General features: G+C 43.7%; 1 protein-coding gene across 1 annotated transcript; it reads left to right on the top strand.

Annotated features, from left to right (window-relative positions):
- On the top strand, positions 1-25461 carry SLC37A3 (solute carrier family 37 member 3). The gene is made up of 15 exons (XM_074901998.1): positions 1-352; positions 3553-3728; positions 4652-4766; positions 8097-8189; positions 8689-8772; positions 9974-10119; positions 10760-10856; positions 11969-12053; positions 13111-13292; positions 15762-15903; positions 17129-17230; positions 19157-19204; positions 20174-20325; positions 22076-22141; positions 22989-25461. The coding sequence occupies exons 2-15, from the start codon at positions 3628-3630 to the stop codon at positions 23079-23081; spliced, it is 1506 nt and encodes a 501-aa protein (XP_074758099.1). The 5' UTR covers positions 1-352; positions 3553-3627; the 3' UTR covers positions 23082-25461.
- Positions 25462-25607: the final 146 nt, after the last annotated feature.

Here is a 25607-nt window from a genome sequence, read left to right as displayed (position 1 = left end):
TACGCGGGGGCGGCAAGGGGGCGCGGCGCGGTTTTATGGCCGTGCGGGGCTAGTGGTTGTGGCGGAGCCGGTGCGCGCCCTGCCGCTGCCTGTCCGGCTCGGCTCGGCTCGGCTCGGCTCGGCTCGGCTCGGCTCGGCTCGGCTCGGCTCCGCTCCCCGCCCCGCCCCGCCCCGCTCCGCTCCGCTCCGCCGAGGACGTGGCCGCCGGGCTACCTGCGCCGGGAGCTGGGGGGGCTCGCTGAGGGGAGAGACCCGCGCCCTCATCGCCCGCCTCGGCGCTTCAGCGGGGGAGCCGGGCCCCGCCGCGCCGCGCAGTGCCGCGCCGCGGGGCTGCGTGCGGAGCCGGCCTCAGGTGAGCCGAGCCCGGCGGCGGGAGCGCGGCCTGGGCGCCGGGCCGGGCCGCGCCGCTCGGGCCTGGGCCCCCCCGCTGAAGCCGCGTAGCCACGGCGGGGCGGGGGGCTGCCAGGCTGCGGGCCCCGCAGCCGGCGGGACCGGGCTCGGATGGGCTCGGTGCGCGGAGGCGCCGCTCCTGCTCCCGGGCGGCGGCCGGCGGGGGGGCGGGGGCCCCGCGTAGGCCTGTGCCTCTTTCCTTGCCATGAAAAAGTGTGGTGTCTGTTGGTTTTTTTTTTTTGTTTGTTTGTTTGTTTAAAATAAGTTCGTTGGTTTCGCACTTTGGAAGCCCCAGGAATGTTAAGCCCTGGGCTTTCCTGCCGGCTTTGGAGGACGGCAGGGTGGTATTAAGGAAATTTTGAACTTTAGGTTTTTTGTTTTGACCTTAAGTGCAGGGATAAGGGAGAATGTGCAAAGCTTAACAAAAGCTTATTCAAAATACCCATTAGCTGAGGGTAAATAGAGCTAAACAAGCAGACAAGGCAGTCTAACGCCGTAGGAGCCCTCCTCTTCCTTTCTTAAAGGCTTGTGCTTCACTGCCTTGAGTTCTGTGGGGGTTTTGTGCCTCCTAGTTTTTTGCTCCCCCTCCACTAGCAATTTAACGTGGTATTATCAGGTGACAAATTTCAAAGGATAAACTCTTAGTTTAGCCTAAGGAAAATACCCGTTTTGAATGTAAAAAGGACAGGCTGAAGAAAGAAAAAAAAGGAAAACAAAGTCTTTCATAGTCATCTCTATACTGTAAACCAGCAAAAAGTGTCATCCTGTGCCAGGTCTTCTAAAAAAACTGCTGAGATTGAAAAGCTCTGAGGAATAGATGATTTCTGTAGTAAGTGCCATAAAAAAAAATGGGTGACTTTAAGGTCACAACAAGGGCTTAGCTTTAAAAAGACTTGGTATCTTGGACAAATAAGATCTATATTTGTATATGCTGACATGAAGCAAGTAGTAAATCTTGTGCTTTGGGCTTCAAACTGATTACCCGAGGAAGGAACTTTTCCCCACAGCGTTGCACAACTGGCAGTGTTTTGCATTCCTCAGGAGAGCTCTGTTACCTGCTGTTGCCTGGTGGGAGGGGAGCGGAGGGCAAGGAACGAGAATGAACTCTTGTGTTTGACCAACAGGCCCGGTGGTTGACAGGCCTGTAAGGACCGTGGTGCTGGGAAATTGGAATGCCTTGGGTACCTTTCTCTATGCTGCATGTGCAGGGGCAGCCCTAAGCAATTTTACTGCTGCCTTAAAGGGAGTAGCACCATGTGGTACTTGTGAGGGTGCTGAGTTTTCATTCACTGACATTGAGAAATGGTCTGGGACCTTAAGTAGAGCTAGTATCCAGATAACTTGTGCAGTTGCCAGGGCTAGCCTTGCCTTCCTGCAGCTCCAGCTGTAGGTGCTTTTTTTGCATCTGTGTCAACCCAGTCAGCCTAGAAGCATGTCCCTACAAGAAGGTGCTGGCACACCTGGGTGGTCTGTGCTAGCTGGAGCAATGGGAGTGTGGCTCAAATGCACCTGGGCTGCGTAGACAGAGATGGTCTTGGATCTTGTATAGACTTGCTGTGTTTGTCCTGGATGAGAATGGAGGCATTCAAGTGTGGTTTAGGATAAATCTGACTCCAGTGTCAAAGGCGTAATAGCTGGATCCATATTACACAGGGGATTTTGATGCCATGCTCTGTTTTGGAGGTCAGATGTGGCCTCAGTTTCCATGATGGTTAATGTACCCAGTAGTAGCTGGTATCTAGTCAGGCATGCATCATCATTGAGAGAATGGGAAAGGCAGGCTTCTTACAATGAAGGTTGTCTTGGTGGAATCTTTAAGAGTTAGTGGAAGGAAGAGCAGAAAGTCTCTGTGAAATACAGGTTTTTCAGCAGCAGAAATTCAGGTGAGAGAGAATCTGGGCAATGACTTTTCGTTTCTCTGAGTGAGGTTATGAAGCTGAACTTGAAAAGTCTTCTGTCAGATTTACAAATTGTTACTAAAAGCACCTGTGGAACACACAGACATTATGTTTCATCTTATTTCATCTCTGATTCTTTGGGGGAACAGGGGTGATGCATTATTTTACCTCTCCTCAGCATATAGAATGTGTGTGATTTTTGCATGTTTTCTGAAAATGCAGTTCCCACCAACTGATTTGTCTAGCTGTCATAAGCCAACTAGTGAACAGAATCAAGTTCTGCCTTCAGCAGCGATATCAGTATACAGCATACCTTCCTCTGCACTGCTCTCTGTTGCACAGATGCAGGTGTTTGTGTAGCTGCTTTGTGAGCCGTGACAGGGAAATCTGCCTGAAAAGATCTCTGCCAAGAAAACAACAGGGAGGCGTGGAGAGAGATTCACCACCTTGCTGCCCAGTGGAGTCGTTTCTCAGACTTGGTTTGCAGAAACAGCCCCTCAGTCACGCCAGCACAACCAAAGGAGTGGAGTAGTGTGGCATGAGCCAGCACTAAGAAACTGTGTGTCCTTCATAGCCTTTCCTCAGTACTGATAATATTTGGTATCTGGAAGTTTAGGCAGGTGTCCCTCATGCCCTACTGGTAGGAATAGGAAAGTATGACTTGCCACATGCTGTATTAACAAGTTAGTGACAGATGGAGCTATAATGTAGAGCTTGAGAATGAATAGGCAGGGAGTCTAGCTGTTGGATTTCAGCACTGTCCTCACAGTTACTTTCCTTTTTCTTGCTGTGCAAGTCCGCTCTTGGCTATGTTCTTTCAACAGCATATTAGAGGCAGTTAGATCCAAAACCATTCCCCACCAGTAACCAAATGCTGCTCTCTTGACTTATTCACCAGTATCTAGCCAGCCAGGTAGCAGTGGAAAGTTAGTTTATTATGGCCACTCTATAGTGCAGAATGGTCTTTAACATGGCAATGGTGGGAGTTGGTAGATCCTGGGGAAACCTCTTTGGTGATGGGCACTGAAGAGGTGTCTGCTAGGAGGGGAACAAATGGGAGAAAAAACATTTCTGGGCATAGAAGGTATCAAGGAATGTACAGGTGGTTAAATGGGTAGTGATGTGAAACAAATTGGGAAGGAATGGCATAGAGTTGTTCCTGCTGAATTCCAGCTGTTTGGAGAACACATCTATATTTTATACATAAGTTTTAATTCAAATATATTTTCTTTTTTCCTTCCTTCCCGCTTTCTTCTGTTTTAAGTGAGAAGAAAAATGACCTAAGCACCATCCAGCCTTTGTGGCCAAGGGCGGGAGCAGGGGTGGGGCTGCCGAGAGGATGGCTTTGCCTGGAAGCTTATGGAGGCAGCCTGCAAGCAGAGGCCTTGTGTCCCATTGCACCCACCATCATATTGTTGTCTTCCTGCTGACCTTCTTCAGGTAGGTTGAGAGTATCTCTGCACAAAGAGGTGTTCATTGCACTAAATTCAGGGAGGTGAGGGCATGCCCAAAGAACAGGAATGAAGGTAGGGAAATAGTCTTAACTTTTAGCTGTAAGCCTTGAAAACAGAAGCTGGTAGTACCAATTGGTCTGGGAGTCAGGCAGTGGTGGAGCTAAGTGTGCTATGCCCTGAGGAATCCAACCACAGACAGGGCTCACACCAAAGGTGAGGCTGAGTGTGCCAAGCTGGCAGCAGTTTGTGGCAGAAGGGGGAATGTGGGTGGACCTGGGGAGGAGCTAGCTGATACGTGGAAGGAAGCAAACCCTGGTGCTCACAACTCTAATGCCTGTTCTGACTGGTGGAGCATGCTGTCATTGCTTCTGAGGTCCTCTCCTGAAAGTGCTGTCTGCAGAGAGTGGACAGGCCTCCCGAACAGAGGTCACTGCTTCAGTTCTGAAGGTCTACTAGATTTGTCTGTTGCACTGACAACAGCTGGAATACCATACAGCCTCTCCTTACAAACTTCACCTTGCTGGTATCCTTTGATCTCCACTGCAATACAACCAGTCATACCTAAGCTGTCTCTGGAAGACCACTTGTAATGGTGGTTAGCCAGATGAGCATCTTCTCTTTTCTCTTTATTATTTTTCCTGAGGTACCTAATTGTTGTTGCACAGTCACCTCTTTTGAAAATAAGAGGAAATCCTTTCCAGTCAAGACCCTGTTTCACAACTCCCCACTAAAACCAGTGTGTCTGCCCATAATTTGGGGGTTTGCACTGCTGACAACTATCTCCAAAGCTGCCAGTCCTCTGCTGTGCCCCTTGCTTAGACAGCATGTGTCTGCATTTTGAGTCTCACCCTTCCCCACCTGACCTCCAGAGAAGGTTTGGCCAACCTGTCCCTGTGTGTTTTCTGGCAGTTATTCCCTGCTCCATGCTTCCAGGAAGACTTTCAGTAATGTCAAAGTCAGCATTTCCAGCCAATGGACTCCTTCCTGCCTAAACAGCACAGCCCCTGAGCTCCGGCCATATGAGGTAAGGACACAAGGGATAGGCAAGGGCAAAGAAAGATGGGTAACTTCCAGTATGCTGAACTTGCGGTGCTGAAGAGGCGCCTTGAAGTGTCCATCAGAATGCGAGTGGGAACTTCAGGTGTCTGAATTGTAATTTTCTCGATGATCAGGGAATGGTGAAATCTTTCCTAGTCGTCCCCAGAGAGAAACTTCTCAAGAAGTTACAGTCTTCCAATGGAAATGGGAACCCCAGGGGAGTCTCTGTAGTAGCCAGCAACATGGAGAGGGGGGAAAGAGGGACCCTACCTGTGATGTGTCAGAGGTGATAAACAAGAGCAATTAATGGGTTTACAGAGATATCTGTAAAACCCTGGCTGTGACTTTCTGTGGTGGTGCTGCTGCTGCCACCCTGTTAGAAGGATAGCCAAAGTAGGAGAGAAGAAAGCTATCTGGAAGTGCTAACTGCTTATTCTAAATTGATGCTGCATCTAAATTGTCTTGCATCTAAAAGGTCTGTTCTTCAAAAATGCTGAACATCCAGTACACATTGTCTAAAATCCTAGCTTCAGTGAAAGTGGTGGGAGTTTTGGCAGCGTTTGCTTGCAGGAAAGGAAGTTGTATACTGCTTGCACCTCACAAATCGGAATACAGGACCTACATCTTGTCTCCTACCCATAGTTCTTTCAGGGTCTTGCTTGTTTTTAGCAGTGGCTTGTCCCAGTGCTTTTGAGAAGTAGAAGAAATCTTACATTAACATCTTGGTCACAGGTCATGAGATCTATTAGAGTGGGGAGTTGCTTGGGTGTTACCTGCATTAGAAATCATTGGTTATTTGAATGTTTGACTGAGGGATGATAAATGCTGACTTTTAGTGATAAGTGCCAACAGTAAACTGGGCCTGTAATGTGTACAGGATTTTATAATATGGCAAAAAAGACCGAGCATCTCAAGGATGCTGAAATGAACTACAAGGTGTTTATATTTAGTTCCTTAACTGACATTCAAACTACTAGTTTATTTTGGAAGCTGTTTTGATCTTTTTTTTTTAATAGAGATGATTTAGTGTTTGCTGGATGCTGAGGTGTATGTGTCTGATCAAGGAAAATGGTCCTTTTGGTATCAGCTTAGGTTACATGAGTTAACAGTAAAATGTGTTTTGAGAAATTGATAGAACAGATCAAGGACGTGAATAGAGAAGTCACTTATGTGCTCTCAGTTTTGAACTTTGGTATATCTTTTAACTGCAGCTGTTCTTTATACTTAAAACTATTTTTTAAAGTATAACAAAATGTTTTGCAATTGTTTTGTGGATAGGCCCTATTAAGAGTTTATTAGAAGGGCATCTTGGATCTGTACTTTTCAGCCTTTAAAGATTTGTGAGTTCTGTGGAGGTTGTTCAATGAATTAAAGCCTAGTGACGAAAGATGTGATTCTTTTATCTTTCTAAGACTCTTAATAGCTTGTGAACCTCCAGGGATCTCTGGTTGAAAGTTGAAAGCTACCGGTGTAAGTAGGTATTGGTGGCCTCAAGTGGCAAAAAGTATTTTTCGAGAGATTTATTAGTTTTCTTGGACACATGAGACTTAAGCAGAAGCGGTGTTGATAGGCCTTACCAATGTTACATCTTTTCAGCTAAGTGGATGTGTAGTTAGTGTTGTCTGTACAGGATGTTCTTCTGGTCTGGTAGAATCAAACTACAACTGATGATATTTGAGTTAGTGAAGTGCTAAGGCTTGGACAATCAGCCCATTCCAGAGTTGACCTATAGATGAATCCTGTATATCTTATAACTGATAACCGTTGTGCTAACAGGGATTATACTAAGTTATAATAAACCACCTATTCTGATGTAAAAGGTGGAAGTGTTGGAGCCTGAACAACAGGCCCTGAACTGAAACAGTCAACTCAGTATGTAATCACTAATGAAATATGTATGGAGGATGTAGCTATCTGGAATGTATCCTTCCCTTCCTTTGTATGTGAATAGAATAACAGAGTCATGGAGGCAGGTGTCTGTCCCCAAGGCCTGATGTAGGAACTTGCACCTAATCCAATCAGATAAGCAGAAAAACTCCCTTAGCTTCTCCCTTGAGCCCTGGCCGGGCTCTGGGGGAACCTAATGTGAGATGGAAACCAGATATTTCCGCTTAAAACAAAGGTGCCAGCTGTTCTGGCTTGCTGATTTTTGGGTATATAAGGCTGGACCCGCTCACAGCGACTTTGGCAGCCTCAGCTATGGGTGGACGCACCACGTAGGATTTCCCACTTGCAGGGACAGGCTCTGCAAACCCTCGCTGTGACCGGGGCTGCCCAGCCACTGCGGGGCTGGGTGATGGTAACGTATGCAAGTGGTGATGGATCTTTCTTAACCACTATTCTCTCTCTCGGGTAGTGATGATTTGATGCATTACCCTGTATTTTCCTATTTGTTTAAGTGCACTGTTCTGTCTTTTCTTACTGTATGTTTTCTGGTTTATTCTATTATTTAATTATTTCTAGTAAAATACGCCTTCTCTTTTCACTCTGATGTCTGAGTTTAATTGGTATCCCTGATCAGCAAAACAGTTAGGTCTATCCACAGGTCAGGTTTAGATTGGATTTATTTGTGAGGTTTTTTGTAATGGGGATGTAGTGGGGAGGGAAGAAAACTTTTTTCTGATTAACTTTATTTGTTCTTCAAGTCATTCTCAAAGCTTGCTGTTTTCAGCTGTTGTCACTAATCTCAGTTTGGGGACAACTGAGTATTTTTCCTTTCTTTTGATCGTATTGAAAGTAAAATGAAACTCGGGGTAAGCACACAAAATAACATTAGTGACTTGAGTTCATTGTAAATAGTTTCCAACCAGTCTGTTTCTTACCTTTGTTTCTTTTCTGTTCTTTCCTTTCTGTTTGTGGTCTGTCATTTCTTATTATGGTTGCTGCCACAAATACTTTAAGGGAATTATTCATATAGTGAAGACAGCAAGATAAGTACAGAAGAGAGACTGCACATAAAACAGAATATGCCTTTATTGTATTATTCATTAAGATGCTCATCAGTGTTTCTGTGTAAGAAGCTGTCTAACAGTTGCATGCTTGTTAGAAGTAGGGTTTGTTTTGACAGTTATTTGTCTTGATCCAGGTGGAAGGAGCGTTTCTCACTTCTGGTTTGCTTGCCCTTTAGAAGTGAAGTGGCAGTGGACATTTTCTACAGTAGATAATGTCAGAATTTTTCTTGATTTGACAAAGTGTTGGAAGAACGGGAGGTTGTTGGGGCCAGATGCTGTTCTGCTTTGGAGTTGGAGTTTGTATTGAAAAGAGTAGAATGAGCTGTGCCTCTCCCTGTTTACCTGTTCACATTTTCTCTCTATAGCTCTGGAACAGCAGTCATTTATTTCCAAATGCAGAAGAAGCAACTCTATTCTTGGGAACATTGGACACTATCTTTTTGTTTTCCTATGCTATGGTGAGTAAAATTAACCCAAAATTGCTAAGCTTTGTTTGAATCTTACTGGGGTGATCACACTCACATTTGGAGGGAGATGAACAGGATCATCTTCCTGGACTTGCCTAGCACTAATGTGGTTAAAAAGCTTTGTTCAGGAGCAGATTTTTTTTTTTTCTTCAATTTCTGTTAATTCTGCCCATGTCTGTCACCCATGTGAAGATGCTGGTTAATAAATGCAAGAGAGATAATATCACTTAAGAATTTCTTACACCTCTGTCACCAGTGGGTGGAAGGGCTATTTCCATCTCTGCAAGAGTTCTCAGCTGAATTTGTTAAAAATAAAAAATTTAGTCAACAGCTATGAGCAGGGTTTCTTTGGTGGCAGAAGTGGTTAGAATCAACTGAGTTGCTATAACGACAAAGTTTGGATCAGCTTGACCCTTCTACGTCATTTTAATTCTTGCAGATAACGGATGCAAGTCTTGTGGCTTCATTTAATGCTGTGTTTTGTTCTTAGGGTCTCTTTGTCAGTGGCATAGTTGGGGATCGCCTGAATTTACGCTGGGTTTTGTCTTTTGGCATGTGTTCCTCTGCTCTGGTGGTAAGTCAGGACATACTAGTATGATTTAGAAATCTCTTAGGGTTTCTGTGTAGGGTTTTACTTTAGGGGAGAAGAGACTCTGTTTCTGTGTGAATCTGCCCATGAGCTGTAGCTGTACATCAGTGGTCTCAAAGGTCTGCATGTAAGACTTTGTCTGGGATGCACTTACTGCATTGTGTAAAGCATAGAGCTACACTAGATGACTCGCCTCTTCCTGAAATATCTATTTATGGATACTGTGTCAGAAGGAAATTCCTAAGTTTGAGGCATTGTCTAGAGACTTGATGAACAGCTTTTGTACAAGATTGGTGTATTTGGACTCTTTGGGACTGTTTTGTATTATAACTGTTCTCCCAGCCCACATATGTTGTTATCCAGGCTTTTCCTTCCAGAAACGCAGTCTTTGCTCTTGTCTTTAAAGGACGTGCTCACCATGCTAAGCGTTCATTTGCTTGTTTTGTAATTGCTGGGAGGGCTTGTGTCAAAAAAGAAAGTCTGCTTAAAATAAAAGGGTTCTGCAGGTTCAAGCCACTGCAGATAAGTGTGAATCAATTTTATCTCATTGTGGTTTTCTGCTTATTAAAGTAGTGGTGAAATCTGGAGTGCTTTTGATTTACCCAGAGGCTACAAACCCCTCTATGGTCTGTTGCGTTCTGCAGACACATGTCCACAAACATGCATCAAGCACAGCGTGCCACTAAGTGTGTTTATTTTGGCTCTTAGTAATTTGAGACCTGGCTGTAGTATTTATGTTAAATTTTGCTAAGAGAAATGACTAGTGAGGGTTTCATGTTTGCATAGAGCCTTGTGGATTTGGATGTCAGTACAATAGCACATCAAGATGCTACTGTATTTTTAGTGTTGTTACTGAAAGTATTTGTCTCGTTCTTTTCCTCTCCTGTTATAACTGTGCTGTTAACGAAGATAAAAGTCTTTTCGAGTGCAAGTGCCATGACAGCCCATTTGTCTCTGGGGTTGTTGGCGCTCTGGAGTCAGTGCTGAGCTGGCTCAGCAGAGGGTGCTGTTAGCTCTCAGCTGTTCCTTAAACAATGCCAGGCTTGCCTCTGGCCTGGCCCCCGTGGGGGACATCCTTCCTGAAATGTTGTTTTTTTAAGACCTCACTCATGCCTGGCTTTCAGTTGTAGCCTCAGGGTTTCTCCTCTGTTTGGTTGTTGCTTTTTTTTTTCCCCCTCCTCTCTAGGTATTCTTCTTTGGCACACTCACAGAATGGTTGCATTTCTACAACAAGTGGTTCTACTGCTGTCTCTGGGTTGTGAATGGCTTGCTGCAGTCTACTGGTTGGCCCTGTGTGGTTGCTGTCATGGGCAATTGGTTTGGAAAAGCTGGGTAAGCTGAGTTTTCTTCAGTGACTCACTTACCTGACGTGCTGGGTTGCAGATTGAGCTGAAAGTCTCAAACCAATAAGGTGAAGTGTTTAGGTCAGAATTAAAGTTATGAGGGATGAAATATGCCTTACTTGTTACTATGATCTCTCTTGGTTTTGGTTTGTTTTGTTTTTTTCCTCCTGGAGCCACAGAACAGTTTGATGTGAACACAGCTGTGTGTGTTAAAGACACAGGTTCAGACTTCAAAAGTCCTGTAGTGCAGAGTGGCTGAATTTGAATTTTCATGCCACTGGAAAACCTGTTTCTGTCTACTTACCACTGAAGAAACTGAATAGAAACTGACTCATTGTAGGTTCAACTCTGTCACTTTGGGGTATTGCAGGTGAGCTCTAGCCATAGCTTTTAACCCCTTGTTGCCAGCTCACCTCTGCTGTAACACATAGAACATTCCTTGACTATCTATTTACTACCCCCAATTTATTCTGTGTTTCAAGTGACCTTTGAGTCTCTTTGAAGTGGACTGGGAGAATGCCGTAATTTTATTCATAAGTTAAAGTTCACGCAAATGTTCTATCTTTGTCTTGCTCCTAATGTCACCTCTTCCCACATTGCCTTTTTCAAATTTTCTTCCCCTTCTGCAGGAGAGGTTTTGTGTTTGGACTCTGGAGTGCCTGTGCATCTGTGGGAAATATCCTTGGGGCATTCCTTGCCTCCTGTGTTCTCAAATATGGCTATGAGGTAGGTATTGTTGTCTGGCTTGTAGCTAGGACTGCATGTCTGATTGGGTTATGAGAGACTAGTTTCTTGTCCTGTCTCTGAGAGATAACAGGCTCAGAGTGTCCGGTTTCACCTTCCTGAATTCTGTGGTAGCAAGTAGTAGGCAGAAGAGAAAGGGTATTCCTTTCCTGACCCTTCCAAGTTGGGAGAAATGAGCCTGAGGCTTCTGTGTAAATGGAACTGATGTTATTGAAGAGCCTTGGTGTCATAGTATACCCTCTTCTGATTTGGGTGGCTTAAAGTGCTCTTCAGAGTCATCCATCACTTAACTGAAGTCACTGCTGCTGCTGAAGAGTGGTGAGGCTCTGACAGGCGTGAAGGCACAGCTTCTGTGACTGGGAAGAGGCCAGGCACACGCGCTATGTTGTTGCAGTGCAACAGGCAGGCAATTGAATACAGGGAGTGTAAGTGAACCAGCACATCTTGCAGCGCGTGACCTAAGAGGACAGGCTAACAGAGCTGGCCTTGTCACTCTGGAGACAAGGAGGCTTAGGGTACCAAATAGAAGCCTTCCAAAGTCAGTGAGAAGATTGCTGAGAAGTCAGAGCCAGGCTCTTTCCTGGGTTGCACAGTGAGAGAGCTAAAAAGCGTTTGGTGTAAAGTGAAGCAGGAATGGTTCCAACTGAATGTTTGGAAAAATATTTCACTGTGAAGTTAGTTAAGCACTGGGAGCAGGAGGCAAAGCCTGAAGGATCTGTCTTTGGAAAATTTCAAGACCTGATTGAACAAAGCCCTGAACAACCTGGTCTGAATTTAGTGTTTGACCCTTCTTTGAGCAGTCCCTTCCAATATAGATGGATCTGTGGTTGTGTTGGGTGAGCTCCTTCCTCACTGCAGTTGCCTCAGTACACTAAAACAGCTGTTTCAGTGTGGTCTTTCAGCCTAGATAGAACAAAGTCTGTTCAGGAGATGCAGAGATGACTTGTTTCCAAGTTTTATGGTTGTAGTCTGGGTGGTTGTGGCTGTGTTTACTCGCTGACAAGGTTGGAATGTAAAGAAACCCTCGTTAATCAGGGAAGTCTATGTGACTGAAAGTGTTTTTAAAAAATAATCTTCTATTTCTTTATCTTCAGTATGCTTTCTTGGTGACCGCCTCAGTACAGTTTGCTGGAGGAGTCATTGTCTTCTTCGGGCTCCTGACATCACCAAAGGAAGTGGGTAAGTAGAAGAGGGCTGTAGCGTTTCAGTCCCTTTGTGGAAAGCAGATCTGCAGCTTTCCATGTAGTACTGAAAGTACTGCTCATTCTGACAGCACTTATCCTCAGGGCTCTTACAAAATGCTGTTGCACTTTAGTGTATTTAATGGAGCAAATCCTTTACTGACCAAGATCACACTAAATGCCACACCTGCATCATGTGTATAGGATCTGGATAGTTTTTAAAGCAAAATTAAACAGCCTGGCTCTAATGTTACATTAGGATGTGCCTAATTATCAGTTTTCCTTCACCTAAAAATCAATATTTTTTTTTTTAAGAAACAGTAGGCAAACTGATAACTGGCTATCATAGGAGAAAACTATGGCAAGCCTTAACTGTGCAGTGGGAACGGAAAGTACTTTTCATCTTCAGGCCTCCTGCAGCTGGTTAAATAGCTCTCGGGTTGGATATGGTCCTTCTTTGAGAAGATGTTAGGCAAGCCAAAGCGTAACAGGAAAACAGAAGAACTTTGGGGCTTTGACAGGGCCACGGAGGAGGTTTCCCAGGTGCCTACAAAGGCTATAAAGTTGGTAGCACTAAAGCTATCATAAAGAGCGCTCGTAAGAGCACTCAGCAGCCCAGAAAGCACAGTGCTTTCCAGCAGAGGCGTTAACAGGCAGCAACTGTCTGAGTAGTTGCTGGTACACTCAGCTTCCACGCTCAAGGGAAGTGGTAACCCAGGAGCCAGGTCCAAGGACCCCAACCACTAAATACGGGGGAAATGCACTAATTTGTTGTGTCTTCCACCTAATGGCCAGACACTCAGAACAGACAAAGCCGACGCCAGGATCAGACAGAATACTTTCAAGAGCACTAGAAGACAAAGGGTAGAAACTGGCGACACTGCAGAACACCATCTAGAAGAGTTTCTAAGCCAAAGGAGGATGGAGGTATGGGAGAGCAAGGGACCTGCTAGAAGGGAGAACTGCTTAAAAGAAGCGAGTGTAGTTTTAGAGTGGGGAGAGGGTGAACAGGCTGTGGTCTGTGTCTTCTGATGCATATCCCTTGTAAAATTTAGGCCTCCCTGAGCTTGGAGCAGATGAAGATGGCAGTGTGGAAGAAGATGCCAACAGACCTTTAATGGGCAATGATGATGCAGATGATGATGACCGGAATTACTCTATTCAAGCAACTGACACTGACGACCAGCCAAGGGCTATTGGCTTTTTCCAGGCTTGTTGCCTTCCGGGTGTAGTACTGGTGAGGACACAGATTCCTGAGTGAGATCTGACTTACGCTGTTAAACATAAAGCTGACTCTTTGTGTTGTCAGCATTTATTGACATCATTGTTAATGTGTTGACCATGTGTTGTAGTTATCAACGTCTGACTTCTTATGCTGTTAAAACTTTGGGGTTGGGACTGTTATATTTGTGCACATGGATCATAATACTGTCTGGGTATGTGGCTGCATGTTGCTCTTCCCATCAGACTCCTGCTTCATTTAGTGAATGTAATGAGCTAACTAAGGGCAGCAGAGATCCTGCCCTTTTTGCTGCTGAGTGAGCAAAGGTAGCTGTAGGATGCTTTCTTGGTAAGGTAGCTGCACTGCCCTGAAGAATGGGGTTCTTGCTGCTAGTTGAACATCAGACAGAACTCTGTGGCATTGATATTGGGGTTTAGGGGTTTTTTTAGTTGTCTTAAAACAGAAAGGGGGCCTGAAAAGCCTTAATTAGCATGATGTAAAATGTGGCAACGTAGGTGTGTTTTTAAAAAACAACTGGAAACAAGGCTTGGTGATGCAGTTTCCCCATATCCTCATCCTGTCCCTTGTGTGAGAACTTGTATTTCTGCATCAGCAGAATTGTCCAATTCATGGATTTGGTTCAGCTGAAAAAATAACCTGCCATGAAAAAACAATGTTAACTTTCAGGGGGCACACAGGCCACTGACACAGAATGCTAGAACCAGTACAAGAAAGGGAGTGGGATGGCTGGCTCAGTAATACAGTGTGAACTGTCTGGATTTGATCACGAAGCGGAGCTATTGAGTGGGCAGTATTGTCAGACACCCTTAATGAGTAAAGCAGTTGATGGTTGTGGTCAAGGCAACACAAAATCTAGATGGTACAGGTGGATTGTCAGTGTTCAGAGTGCTGGATAACCACAGTTCTGTTGTGAAGACCTTGGTTGAGGGATGGCAAAATAAAGCATACCTATCCTGAGTTCTTTCATAATATGGCTAAATGCCATATAAACTATGGCTCGGTTTTGATGTAGCTAAGAATGTGCTGATGGACAAAGAACCTTTAGGCAAAATTTCTTCCTGGACGCTGCCTCAGTTGATGTGTGACTTTTTCATTAGCCAGAACATAAGGAGGTACTATACAACAGATGTTGCTGTTTCTTTACTTGGGATTCTGAGGACATTTTCTGAGTATTAACCCAGCAACATGCGCACCTGTGTGTTTTAATCTGATGCCAGAGCAGCGCCCAGCCTGTGTCAGATCAATGACAGACCAAATACCGAGAGAACCTCCAAAGCCTTGTCAAGATTCTACAAAGGCTTTATTTGACATATTTTTTCTGTAGCTCCTCTCTTCTCCTGCTGAGTGATATGGTGGAAGAGTTTTAGTACAGATTTCCCCTGAGCCTCTAGAAATTCAATGTTTAATCACTCAGACAATCTGGTAGACAGCTTCTAAGGGTGTTGTAACAAATATCACTTTGTACAGTGCACTTTTCACACGCAGAGGCAGGAGAACTCTACCAAACATCCCTGTCTTACACATATGTTGGAGATTAGTTTGTGTCTTCTAAGAGTGAAAAAACATTAATAATACAGCTAAAAAGGATATATCTATTAAAATAATATAAATTCATAAGAGATGATTTTGTGGAGTTCAATATTTAGAAATATCTGCTTTTTGAAATTCAAAGACAAGTGTATACATATATATATCAAAAGTTATGATTCTAACTGGTTGTTTTTTCTGCCTTCATCCTTGTTTACCTTTCAAATGCGGGTTCCTTGAACTGCCCTGTCGGTGTTTATCAGGAGGCCTTACTGAAATAGTCTGCTTTGTCCCTCTGCATGCTGAGCCAGCAATCCCAGAAAAGAAATTTTCTCTACATACATGAAAGCTCTAAAGAAGGAGATCTCCTGCTAGCTAAAGAGAACTTGAGCCCAGCAGCCAAAAGCAGGAGGTTGTCTCAGCTGTTGGGTTTGGAAGCATGTGCTTAGCTTTGGCCAAACCTTTCATCTTGTGTCCTGGAATACCTGCCTGGGGATTATGAATGAAGGTTTCTTTGCTGGTGCTATAAGCAGATGAGCCTTCTGAGCAGCAAAAGAAAGCTCAGAGGAACTACTTCACATAACTTTTCTCAGCGTGATGCACAGATGACTAAATCTCAAACTTGTTTCATGTCACATGGATGGCTCCCTTCTTTTCAGAAGGTGAATTAAATTTCCTTCATTTTTTGAAGCCTGGTGTCATTTCCTCTCAAGATTGCACTAAAATGTTTTAACCCATTGCATTCAGTGAAGTTTGTACTTCTGGGTTCCCTTTGATGTTCAGCAGTAAGCCTTCATAATGCTGTCTTCTTATGTGAAATGCAAAAGCACTTCCCCCTGAAAGCTTTAGCTGGATACAGAGCTTTGTGGGAAGAAGCAGGAATGCTGTTTGCGTTTCTCAAGTGCTAACTGCTTACTGGCCCTCTCTTTGTTCCAGTACTCTTTGGCCTATGCCTGCTTGAAACTGGTGAATTACTCATTCTTCTTCTGGCTGCCCTTCTACCTCAGCAACAACTTTGGATGGAAAGAAGCAGAAGCTGACCAGCTGTCTATCTGGTATGATGTGGGAGGAATCATAGGTGAGTGTGCAAGTCAATGACATCTTCCTGCGCTTGCCCTGTGATAGTGTTTGAAAATGAAAGACAGATCAGAGCAGTCACGTTCAGTGGGATCTCGCTGTTTACTGAATATATGAAAAGTCTAGTTATGTATGTGGCTGCTTGGCTGTTTGGGTTGGGTTTTTTTGTAAAACACAGAGTATGTGAGCCCCCTAAAGAGTTTACATATAATTTAAAAGCCACTATCTCTTCTTGGACATTACCCCCAGCGGGCTATTTTCTTTACTCACTAGGACTTCTTGAAAAGCGCTGTGTACAAAATGGTGTCCCTGCTGTTTGCTGCTTCCTTTCTGACAAGTACCCTTGAGGAATAGTTTAGATCTGGACTTACTGGGTTCTGTACTATCCCTTCTGTCCTGTATTTTTAAGAACAGACTCAGCGCAGATGTCAGCAGAGCAGGCACAACTGTGTTATGTTCAGAAATAAAATGTAATTGCACTTGTTTCTGCCGGTTGCAAAATCTGACCCTGTTCCTCCAGAATAAAGAACATATTGTATTTGTATTTAGACTTCCACTCTCCTGTGCTCAGTTTCTTGCTTTATTACCTTGTACGGTTAGCTTTCCTAGAATAGATATCCTTGTTTTGGTCTGTTCGGAGTAATTTTTTTTGCCTCTGTGGCCTTTTCTATGTTAGACTTTCTCAACATTCTAGTTTTTACCAGCAGAGCAGTTCCTACAGAGGTCGCAGTGATACATAAGGTGATTTTTATCAGCTACTGGCATTTGTTGCAGTTAGTTGCACCTACCCTAAGTAGGTGAGACAGCCGGGAGTGTGAGGCCCCTGTGTGCTAATGCTTTCCTTGTGAAAAAGAATTGCCTTTTCCTGTACTTTCTGTTAAAGAAACCAGCCACAATGTTAAGCTTACATCTAGAGCTGTGATCCTAAAGCTGTGATGGTCCTATGTGGGAAGGAAAGGGAAAGCAAGAGCATTGTCTAGTTGCGTGCCAGAAAAAAAAGTAGTAATAAATTCCTGGGAAATCAGTATGAGTAGTTTACTCTGAGCTGAGCCACTTGAGTTTACTGTTGTCTGTCAGGTGCAGGAAGGGCAGGAAACTTAGTTTTCAGGATTTTAATGAGAATGCATATTGATGAGAAGGCAAGAGGTCATCACACTCAGTGAAATGAGTTTTCTTCAAGGTGTTAGCATCTTGAGCCTGATGATGATTTTTTTTTTTTTTTGCAGGTGGGACTATCCAGGGCTTGATTTCTGATGTGCTGCAGAAGAGAGCCCCAGTGCTAGCAATTAGCCTGCTCTTTGCTGTGGGCTCTCTCTTTGGATACAGCCGTGAGTATGCTTTTGCTACACAGTGATAAGAGGTTCATTTGGTACTTTTCAGAAATAGAGCACAGCCTGTTCTAATTATGTTTTCTGGTCTTGAAATTGCTTCTGGATCAGGATGGTGCTTTTTGGTCTATTTTGCCTGATGTGTGGCACTGCACAGAAAGAAATCTATTCTCTGGTTAATGAGGTAGAGAAGAATTAGCTGAGTGGTTGGATTTCCCTGTACTGGTGAGTTCTGGTACTGATTCTTCTCCACTGTCAGTGAAATTGTTGGTATTATCATTGTATCAACACCACAACTGGCAGAGCGGGAAATCTTAGGTGTGTCCCTACAGTAAGAGGAAAGAGAATCTGGGGACAGATCTGTGCTGGAATATATATACACTATGAAGAGGCAGAAGCTATTAGACTTTGCCACTTATGCCTCTCTAAGTGGTGAAATGGAAGACTTTCTGCCTCTTTTATATAGATATAGTTCTTGGTGATTGGTTATTGAAAGCAGTCTGTCAGGAAAACCGAGTAGAAGACAGGCAGATCTCATTTCTGTGAAAATCTATGAAGCTCTTCTAAGGATAACAGTTTTGTGTCTTCAGATGTGGTGTCCTGTGGTACCAGAGTGCTTTAACTCACTGGGATGTCATTTCACTTCTCTATGTCTTCCTCCAAAATGGGGTGATAAGACCAGCTTTTGTAGTGTACCTTGAGATCTGTGGACAGAAATCACTGCCAGAGCTGGACACGAACAGTAAATGTGTGCCTTTCTGAAGCATGCTGTCTTACTTGGGTGGCCTCAAATTAAGATTAATAAGGTATAATAATTAAATAGGAAGGATTGGGTTTGTTGGAGTTTTGTAGGCTCTTGTGCTAGCTCGTTACTTTTGAAAGTGAATTGAAAACAAATATAAAATTATTGCTGATGAAGTCTGAAGTTTATTCTAGATAGCAGAGCACCCAGAGATCCATGTGTCTTGTGCTTCTGTCCAGTCGCATACAGAAGGCTCAGACAGAAGATACAAAGGTACTGCAGTGTGATATTTAAATTTGTCAGCCAGACCAAGAAACCTTTTAATGCTCATAGTGTGTTGCACATGAGTAATAATGTCCTGAGAATACGTGAAGAGAGGGATGCAATTTGCCTTACGCATGGTAACTCGACTGTGTGCAGGCCCTAAGTTGAAGCAGTAAGAAATTCAGGTGATGCCTGGAAGTGAGGTATTGAGGAAAACAGTGTCTGAAAAGCACTGAGCAGCTGTAGTGGAAAGCCAGCTGCATGTAGACAATATGATGCTGTTCCTGAAAAGGCAAGCAGAACCTGTACATATCCAAGCATGGCTTTGTAAGGAGGAGTGTGAGGATATGGGGTTTTGTGTGTTTTACTTTATTGTGCAGCATTGTTTAAGCAGTTGCTGGATTACTACCTCCAGATCTAATTTCTGTATTTTAAAAAAAGATTTTGGAAAATTCAGAATGAGTGGAAGGGTGATTCAAGTGCTGAATACTTTACGGTGGGAGAGATTAAGTTGAGTCTAACTTCTCCAGAGAGACAAAGGGAGGATTCTCTTACTGTTCAAATGGGCTTTCAAGGAGGATAAATTCAAGCCCTGTGATAGAAAGAGGCATACCAAGGGCTGGAGCCCAGAGCCAGGCAAATCTGATACTGAAGCAGGGCACAAAATTTTAATGGCAAATGTGACTTTTCTGCTGTAAAGTGCTGTCAGGAAACTTTGGGGTCTTTAGTCTCTAAATGCCTTTGCAGTAAGACTAATCTCTGTAGAAGTGTTTATCCAAATAGAAGGTTATTGTTGTTGCTATGTAGCTAATTGAACAGGCAGTTCAAACTGGATGTTTGCAGGCTTCTTTCTGATCCTAAATAAGTGGCTTTCTCAAATTAATTTGTTTTACTTACCCTCGTCTGTCTTTCTCTTGCAGGTTCTCCAAACAGCAAACCTATCAATGCTGTGATCATGGCAATTACAGGTATTTGATAAAATGCCACTGTTATGTTAGTAGATATATCCATACACTGCAGAAAAATCAGTAACACCAGCCTCAGGTGGTGTTTGTATTTGCATGTGCTGCCATTTCTGCTGGTTTTGCAGAAAGAGTAGAAGCTGGGGCTCAATTTCTGTTACTTTTGGAATACAACTGTAGGAAAACTGACTTACAGAGGGAGGTATAGAATATAGACTGTATAGAATAATGGCTCGGAACTAAAGAGGTCTGCCCTGGCTCAGTATGATGAGGACAGATTTTATTCCAAAATACCCAGCAGTGATCTGGTATCTGAGGAAGTGTATATATGGCAAAGTCATGAGATCCAGCTCAAATCTGAGGATGTTTGTCAGAACCCCAAATGCTCTGTGTACTGTGAGAGTCACAAGCTTTATGTGCTACCAGACATACTATGCTGTGTTATGGAATCAAGATTAGCCTGCAGGAATAGAGCCTTTCATTTCAAAAGCTTCTACTTAAGAACTCTGTCCTGTTGCATTTTTTCCCCTTCCATCTCCTTCACCAGTCCTTGGAGACTGAGGCAGTAGCATGGGGTTATACTACTCCAGAGTAGAAATGGGCCTAAATCTGCTTTGTGTTGAGGGTTTGTGTATGTATGCTGTTTAAAAGTAGCTTTACATATGCAGTTTGGTGTGTCCTGACTCTTCTTGCAGACTGTGCCACAGCTAATTACCTCACTTTTGCTGTTGGATGAAAATGTGCTTGTTGGCAATTTCTGTGTGCATACTGCAGGTACACATGGTATGCCGTGTGTGACTGTGCTTCAGCTGTGAGGGTACACTTCTACCTACAATTAGTTTGTGATCACTGTCCCTAGACCTAATCCTTTTCCGGAGCTTTGCATGGTAAAAAAATCTGTGTTTTGAAGATGTTCTGTTGAGAATCTGTTCTCCTGCTGGTTTTGCACCAAGGCTGTTTTCTTGCCACTTCCAGGATTTTTCATCGGAGGCCCTTCTAACATGATCAGTTCTGCAATTTCTGCGGATCTGGGGCGCCAGGATCTGGTGAAAGGCAGCAGTGAGGCTCTGGCAACAGTCACGGGAATTGTGGATGGAACTGGCAGTATTGGTGCTGCAGTGGGCCAGGTGAGGCTACCAAAGGAAAACAGGTCTGGGCAAGGAGGTAGAGAGTCTGTTGTGATTAGAGATGTTAGCACATTCCTCAATCCAAAGTTGCATGGAGAGAGGGAGAGTGAGTGAATTGAGGGTTTTTTTTAGAAATTATTTATTTAAGAAAAAAACCAAGGGAACATGTGTGTGTTAAGCTTCCAGTGGAAGCAGTTTACTTAAGAACTAAACTAAGTATTCGTAGTGCTAATGTTATGGCACTTCCATAATTTAAATGAATTTTAGAGACTTTCACATCCTGAACTCCAAAAGCAAGTCAAGGTCAGCTTCACAAAGAGTGAAAATAAAATATTTTGAAGTTTGTTTGAGATATTTTGTTCAAAGGTAATAGCAAGACTTTTACTTACAGAAGAGTTTACCAGTATAACCAAGTAAAATTAAAATACCTATTATGAATGTTACAGTGTTTGTAAAGTAATTTGTAATTTGCTCTTATTTGTGGTTCCCCTTTTTATCTATGGATGTCTCTTACACCTTGTAAATCCAGCACCGCTTGCTTAGATAGTCCTTACAGTACTCTGCCAGAGGTCTGAAGACTAGACTGTTGCAGAAAAGGAAGCTGACAGTGTACCCACTGGGGACATTCTTTCTTCTCAAATACAGCATTAACTATGTGGAAGAACACAGTGGTGCTTTGGGGAGGGGAGGATTTAGGGAAAAGATTGGAGCCAGTTCTATTCCAGACATCCTCTAGTGCTGGTAGAATACCAACGATGTAAGCAAGGCCTACAAGTTTCTTTTCTGGAAAGGGATTTGGGTTTGTACTTGCCATTGATTGCCTGATAAATACAATCATTCAGTCTCTATTTTGTAGGAAAGATGCCGCTTAGCTCCATTAAACATGGAAAATTACAAGTGCTTTGTGGACATCTTGAAAGTGCACTGTTACACTCAGTGTTCTTGCATTGTCTACAGTGTTTCTGTCTTCCCCCACACATACCATTCAAACTTACGTCATCATCAAAATTGGGTCTTTAGTTCTGAAAAATACCACCTGCCTCCCATTCTAACATTGCATTTATTTCGACATAGACAACCATGATGTGATTCTGGGGGTGTGTGAATAACATCAAAGGTACAATGAACATGTTAGAAATTTTAAATCCTGTTTTGTGCTAATAGACCCAGTAGTGAAGAAGGGAGGCCCTTGTACAGCACCAGAATATAAATCTGCTAATATGGAATACATTTTCTTTTGTAGCCTGTGTAGTCCTATTGAACTTGGGATGCAGTTCGGAACAGACTGTAGTCTCAAGTGTCTTGCCTATGATGAAGGGTTAAGTAGTTAGTGGTTGCACAGCTCTTGAAAATGTGTCCTGTCTAATTTATAAGCCATTCTAGAGCTTTTAGTTCTTCTGAGAGTACTTACATCCACTTCTGTCCTAGTGTTCTATGCAAAAACATGGTTTTCACCGGAGTCAATTTGTCACCTTTTGAAACTGTAGTTCAGTTTTGTCTTTATGCTGCTACGAGTTACTGTAAAGCTTCAGAGTGGTATCTCTGCTTTGCTGAGACTGTGGGTTTTATACAGAAAGACTGCTGTCCTGAATCATCTCTTCTGACAGGAAAAGATCAGCTGGAAGGTTTTGTGATCAGCTCTGTATGGAGTGTTAACAGCCCACAAATTCTAGAAAATGTGAGAGTAATGCCTGAAAGTCATGCTTATCTTCCCAGTCTGAATAATTTTTTTTCCCCCCTTTCTATTTAGTATCTAGTGTCTTTGATCCAGGAGAACCTGGGATGGATGTGGGTTTTCTATTTCTTTATTCTAATGGTAAGAAATCACCTTTTTAAATATCCTTTGTCAAAGTTCCATTTGCAATAGAAAGTTTGTGAGAACCGGAAAATTGTGTCTTGCACATGAAATCTATTTCTGCGGCAGCTGTGAACTCTGATGCCTTCTCATAGTGGTCTGTGGTGTGCCTTTGCCTTAGGGCATCTAAATCAACTGGGTTCATCTTGGATCCTTTAAAGTCACGTTGCCCAGCAAGAACTGAGACTGTGGCAGAGCAACAAAAATACTTGCCCCAAAATACCTGTATATAACCTGTATGTATTTCTCAAAGCTCATACCACCTGAAGGACGCCCAAGGCAAGACTTTTGCCTCCTTCATCTCCATGATATGTAGTTCCTAATATTTTCAGGGAGCTGAAGTTAAGTTGCTTGTTTGTTAGCCATTGAAGATTAGTGGGAGGAGTGATGAGGATCTTGAAACTAAAATGAAAATGCCTTGCCCTGGTATACTGCTGAGAGAGAAGTTAGCTCAGGCCCTGAACCGCAGTGGTGAATGCTGTATAGTTCACTGGTTCTTCCCTGCCAGAAGTGCCAGGAATTGTCTTTGCATCTGTGCTGACAAGGGAAAAGGCCACCAGCAGAGGTGGCCAGGAGGAAGGCCACTGAGGAGGTGAAGAGCTCATCTTCTTTTTATAAAGATGATCGTGACAGCTGAAATTGTATGAGCTTTCCTGCAAGCTCAGTTCTTCCATTTGCTGTGTCACTTTGTCATCACTTCTCTTAGCCTGTATCTTTCTGGGGAGGCCCTGAATGCACGTTGGAGCACAGGATGGCTGCAGCTCTGGTTGCTCTGTGCTAATTGTCCTGGATGTGCTTCTTTTCACAGACCAGTTCAACAGTCCTGTTCATTTCACCATTAATAGTGAGGGAGATCAGATTGCTTCTGCATGAGCGGCGCCTGCGAACGCTGGCTGAGTGACTTCTGCTTGCCTCTGGAAGGACTGTTGTACAGACCTGACAGCCGGGAACTGAGAAAAACTCTGGGAGACATGCTTCTTGCGCCCTCCAGGTTTGGACTAATTCAAAATGGCTCTGCAAGACGATTGACCTGCCTTTGGGAGCTCAATAGTGACATACCAAATACCCGTCCTGAGACCACCCACATCACGGAGCTGCTGACCCACACTAGACAATCCACGGGACTGGCAGATGGGCCTGGCCCACCAGGCTCTTCCGTGTCAGCAGCCACGCTAGGGTCTTCTGTTGGGTGGTCTCACTGCTATACCCTTTCTTATTTATTTCTGGACGTCCTGTCCAAAGGTCGACTGTTTAAAACTGATGGCGGAGAGGCTGTCTTGCAGAGAATTTTGATGCTCCGTTGTGCCGGTGAAATCATACAGTGCATTTCATGGGTCATCTAAATTTACGATCGCTTTAGCTTTTAGAAAGGGCCAAAATAATTACTTGAAATTTGCGCTGTCCGGTTGTTTAAAAAAATGCTGTTGCTAAATCTCTGCACAGACAGACCTCTGCTATCACTAGCTATTAACTGTCACATATTCCAGTAGATGCACATGGAGAAGTTACCTCCATATTTGTTTTTAGCATTTTTTAATAATAATAATATTGCTAATCTCTGGGAAATGAGATTTCCGTTTTTAACTATTTAAGCAGACAAATAGTGTGCAATACTTTACTGTGATCTCAGAATAAGCCTTAATAGGTCCTTTGTGTCTAAAGGATCCTTGAATGGCTTTGGGGATCAGTAATGGGACACAAATACTTTCACTACTGCTTTGTTATTTGAACTCTGATCAATACTGACCAAACGGGTCTGTCAGGTGACCCTCTGAAGGAAGCTGGTGTCACTGATTTCATACTCACTGGGCAATTGCTCATCTCCAGCAAAGGAGAACCAGAATGGAATTAAAGGAATTTAAGGGATCTGGCTGCTCTTGGCCATGGGCTTCCAGACAGGGACTGAAGCGTACTCATGGAATGGCATCAGTGAGCAAGTGCTGCCATCTCCCTTGTGCTCCTCTGCCTGTGGCTGCATAGGGGACCTCAAGCTCCAGGGTTTTAAAGCTCGAGTTGTATCTTAAAGAGAAAGGTAGATGCAAGTCAGCGCTAAAAACACGTGACTGCACTTAGTATGGTGGTATTTGAGTATTTTGCAGTACTGCGGTAAGCAGGGTGACTGACTGACACTTCTGACATTGGTGATGTTAATGGGATCATCGAGTGACTTTTCAACAAATTGTTTTCTGCTTATGCCTTGGGATGTTTCATTGTGATAGGTATGTGTCAACCAGCAGAACTTCTGATCGCTCAGTTTAGCTATTCAGTGGTGCCTCAGTCAGGGGCAGGAAAATTCTTGGAGATGAAAATCAGAAACTTTTTTAATGGGAAAAGTTGCCTTTTTAAAATGTACAGTGATTTTTTTTTTTAAATTTATGAATGTCAATTTTTAGTCATGTGTTGATTGTAAGGAGTAGAACATTATTAGTGCCTTACAGTTTTACTGTATTGAACGGTTGCTTGGCGATTGCTGCGTCTGCAGTGATGGCTCTGTGCACAGCTTTGCTTACTGTGAAACTCCGTTGCTCCAGTTTATACTTCTGGTTTTGAGAGTCTTTGTTGGTGGAGGTGATTCTTGCATTTTTTTCTAACCCTTCAAAAACTTTCAGTGTTTGGGAGAATGATGCCATTAAGTTATGAGGGACCTGAATCCTATTCTTGTCTCTTCTCATTCCTATTCCAATTTTTGCCTGTATAATTAGAGCAGGAGACCAACAATCTATCATCCTGTTCTCAGAATTATGCCCTGGGGTTAGTGTTCACATCCCAAGCTACTCATTAGCCCCTGTACAAATAGAATCAAAACTCCTTGAAATTTAGTTCCAAAATTGATGGTGGCACTGTTTGCCCCAGCCACTGTGTCTGAGAATCTGTGGTTTCAAATTCCAACCTGGTTGAGCTTTTTGGCTGGCCGTCTGGGCACCAGATAAGCTTCTGATGAAAGGTGGGGTGGGAAAGGGACGTCGCAGGGGTTGGGGGAGGAGAGGCAGGCCCCTGTAACAAATGGTTTCCTGTAAACAGTTGTGTGCCCTCTTGAGAAGTGTCAGATGTGTTGGGAGCACCGCAAGCCCAGGCTGCCCAGCAGCTCGCATGTAAGTGCGCGGCGGTGCTTTGAGGCCACCCGCAATTAGCGGGGCGTGCCTGTGACTTCAGGATTTTTTTGTTGTTGTTGTCTGGATTATTTGATTCTCTGTATTTTCTCAAGGTGCTCAGATGGAGAAAGGTTTTCAATCTGATCATGTCCAAACTGATCTCACATGAATAAACTTACTTTGACTTGATTTGGGCTCATTCTTCTGTGTGCTTTATTCCACTCTTCTCAACATGGTTCTGCTGAGTGTGCTTCTCTTCCTCCTCATTATAGGCCTAGCTCTAACAGCTGCTTTTCACTCAATAGCTGTGAAGACTTGAGCCCTGACGAATGCTG

The sequence above is a fragment of the Athene noctua genome, chromosome 3 (assembly GCF_965140245.1).
Source record: "Athene noctua chromosome 3, bAthNoc1.hap1.1, whole genome shotgun sequence".
Lineage (NCBI taxonomy): Eukaryota > Metazoa > Chordata > Aves > Strigiformes > Strigidae > Athene > Athene noctua.
The sequence above is the reverse complement of the archived record's forward strand: the minus strand, read 5'-3'. Positions and strand labels throughout refer to the sequence as shown.

Coding starts and splice junctions, on each gene's coding strand:
- SLC37A3 (XM_074901998.1), top strand. CDS start 3,628: ATGGCTTTGCCTGGAAGCTTATGGAGGCAGCCTGCAAGCAGAGGCCTT. Junction 4,767..8,096: donor CTGAGCTCCGGCCATATGAG/GTAAGGACACAA, acceptor TTCTCTCTATAG/CTCTGGAACAGCAGTCATTT. Junction 8,190..8,688: donor TTTTGTTTTCCTATGCTATG/GTGAGTAAAATT, acceptor TTTTGTTCTTAG/GGTCTCTTTGTCAGTGGCAT.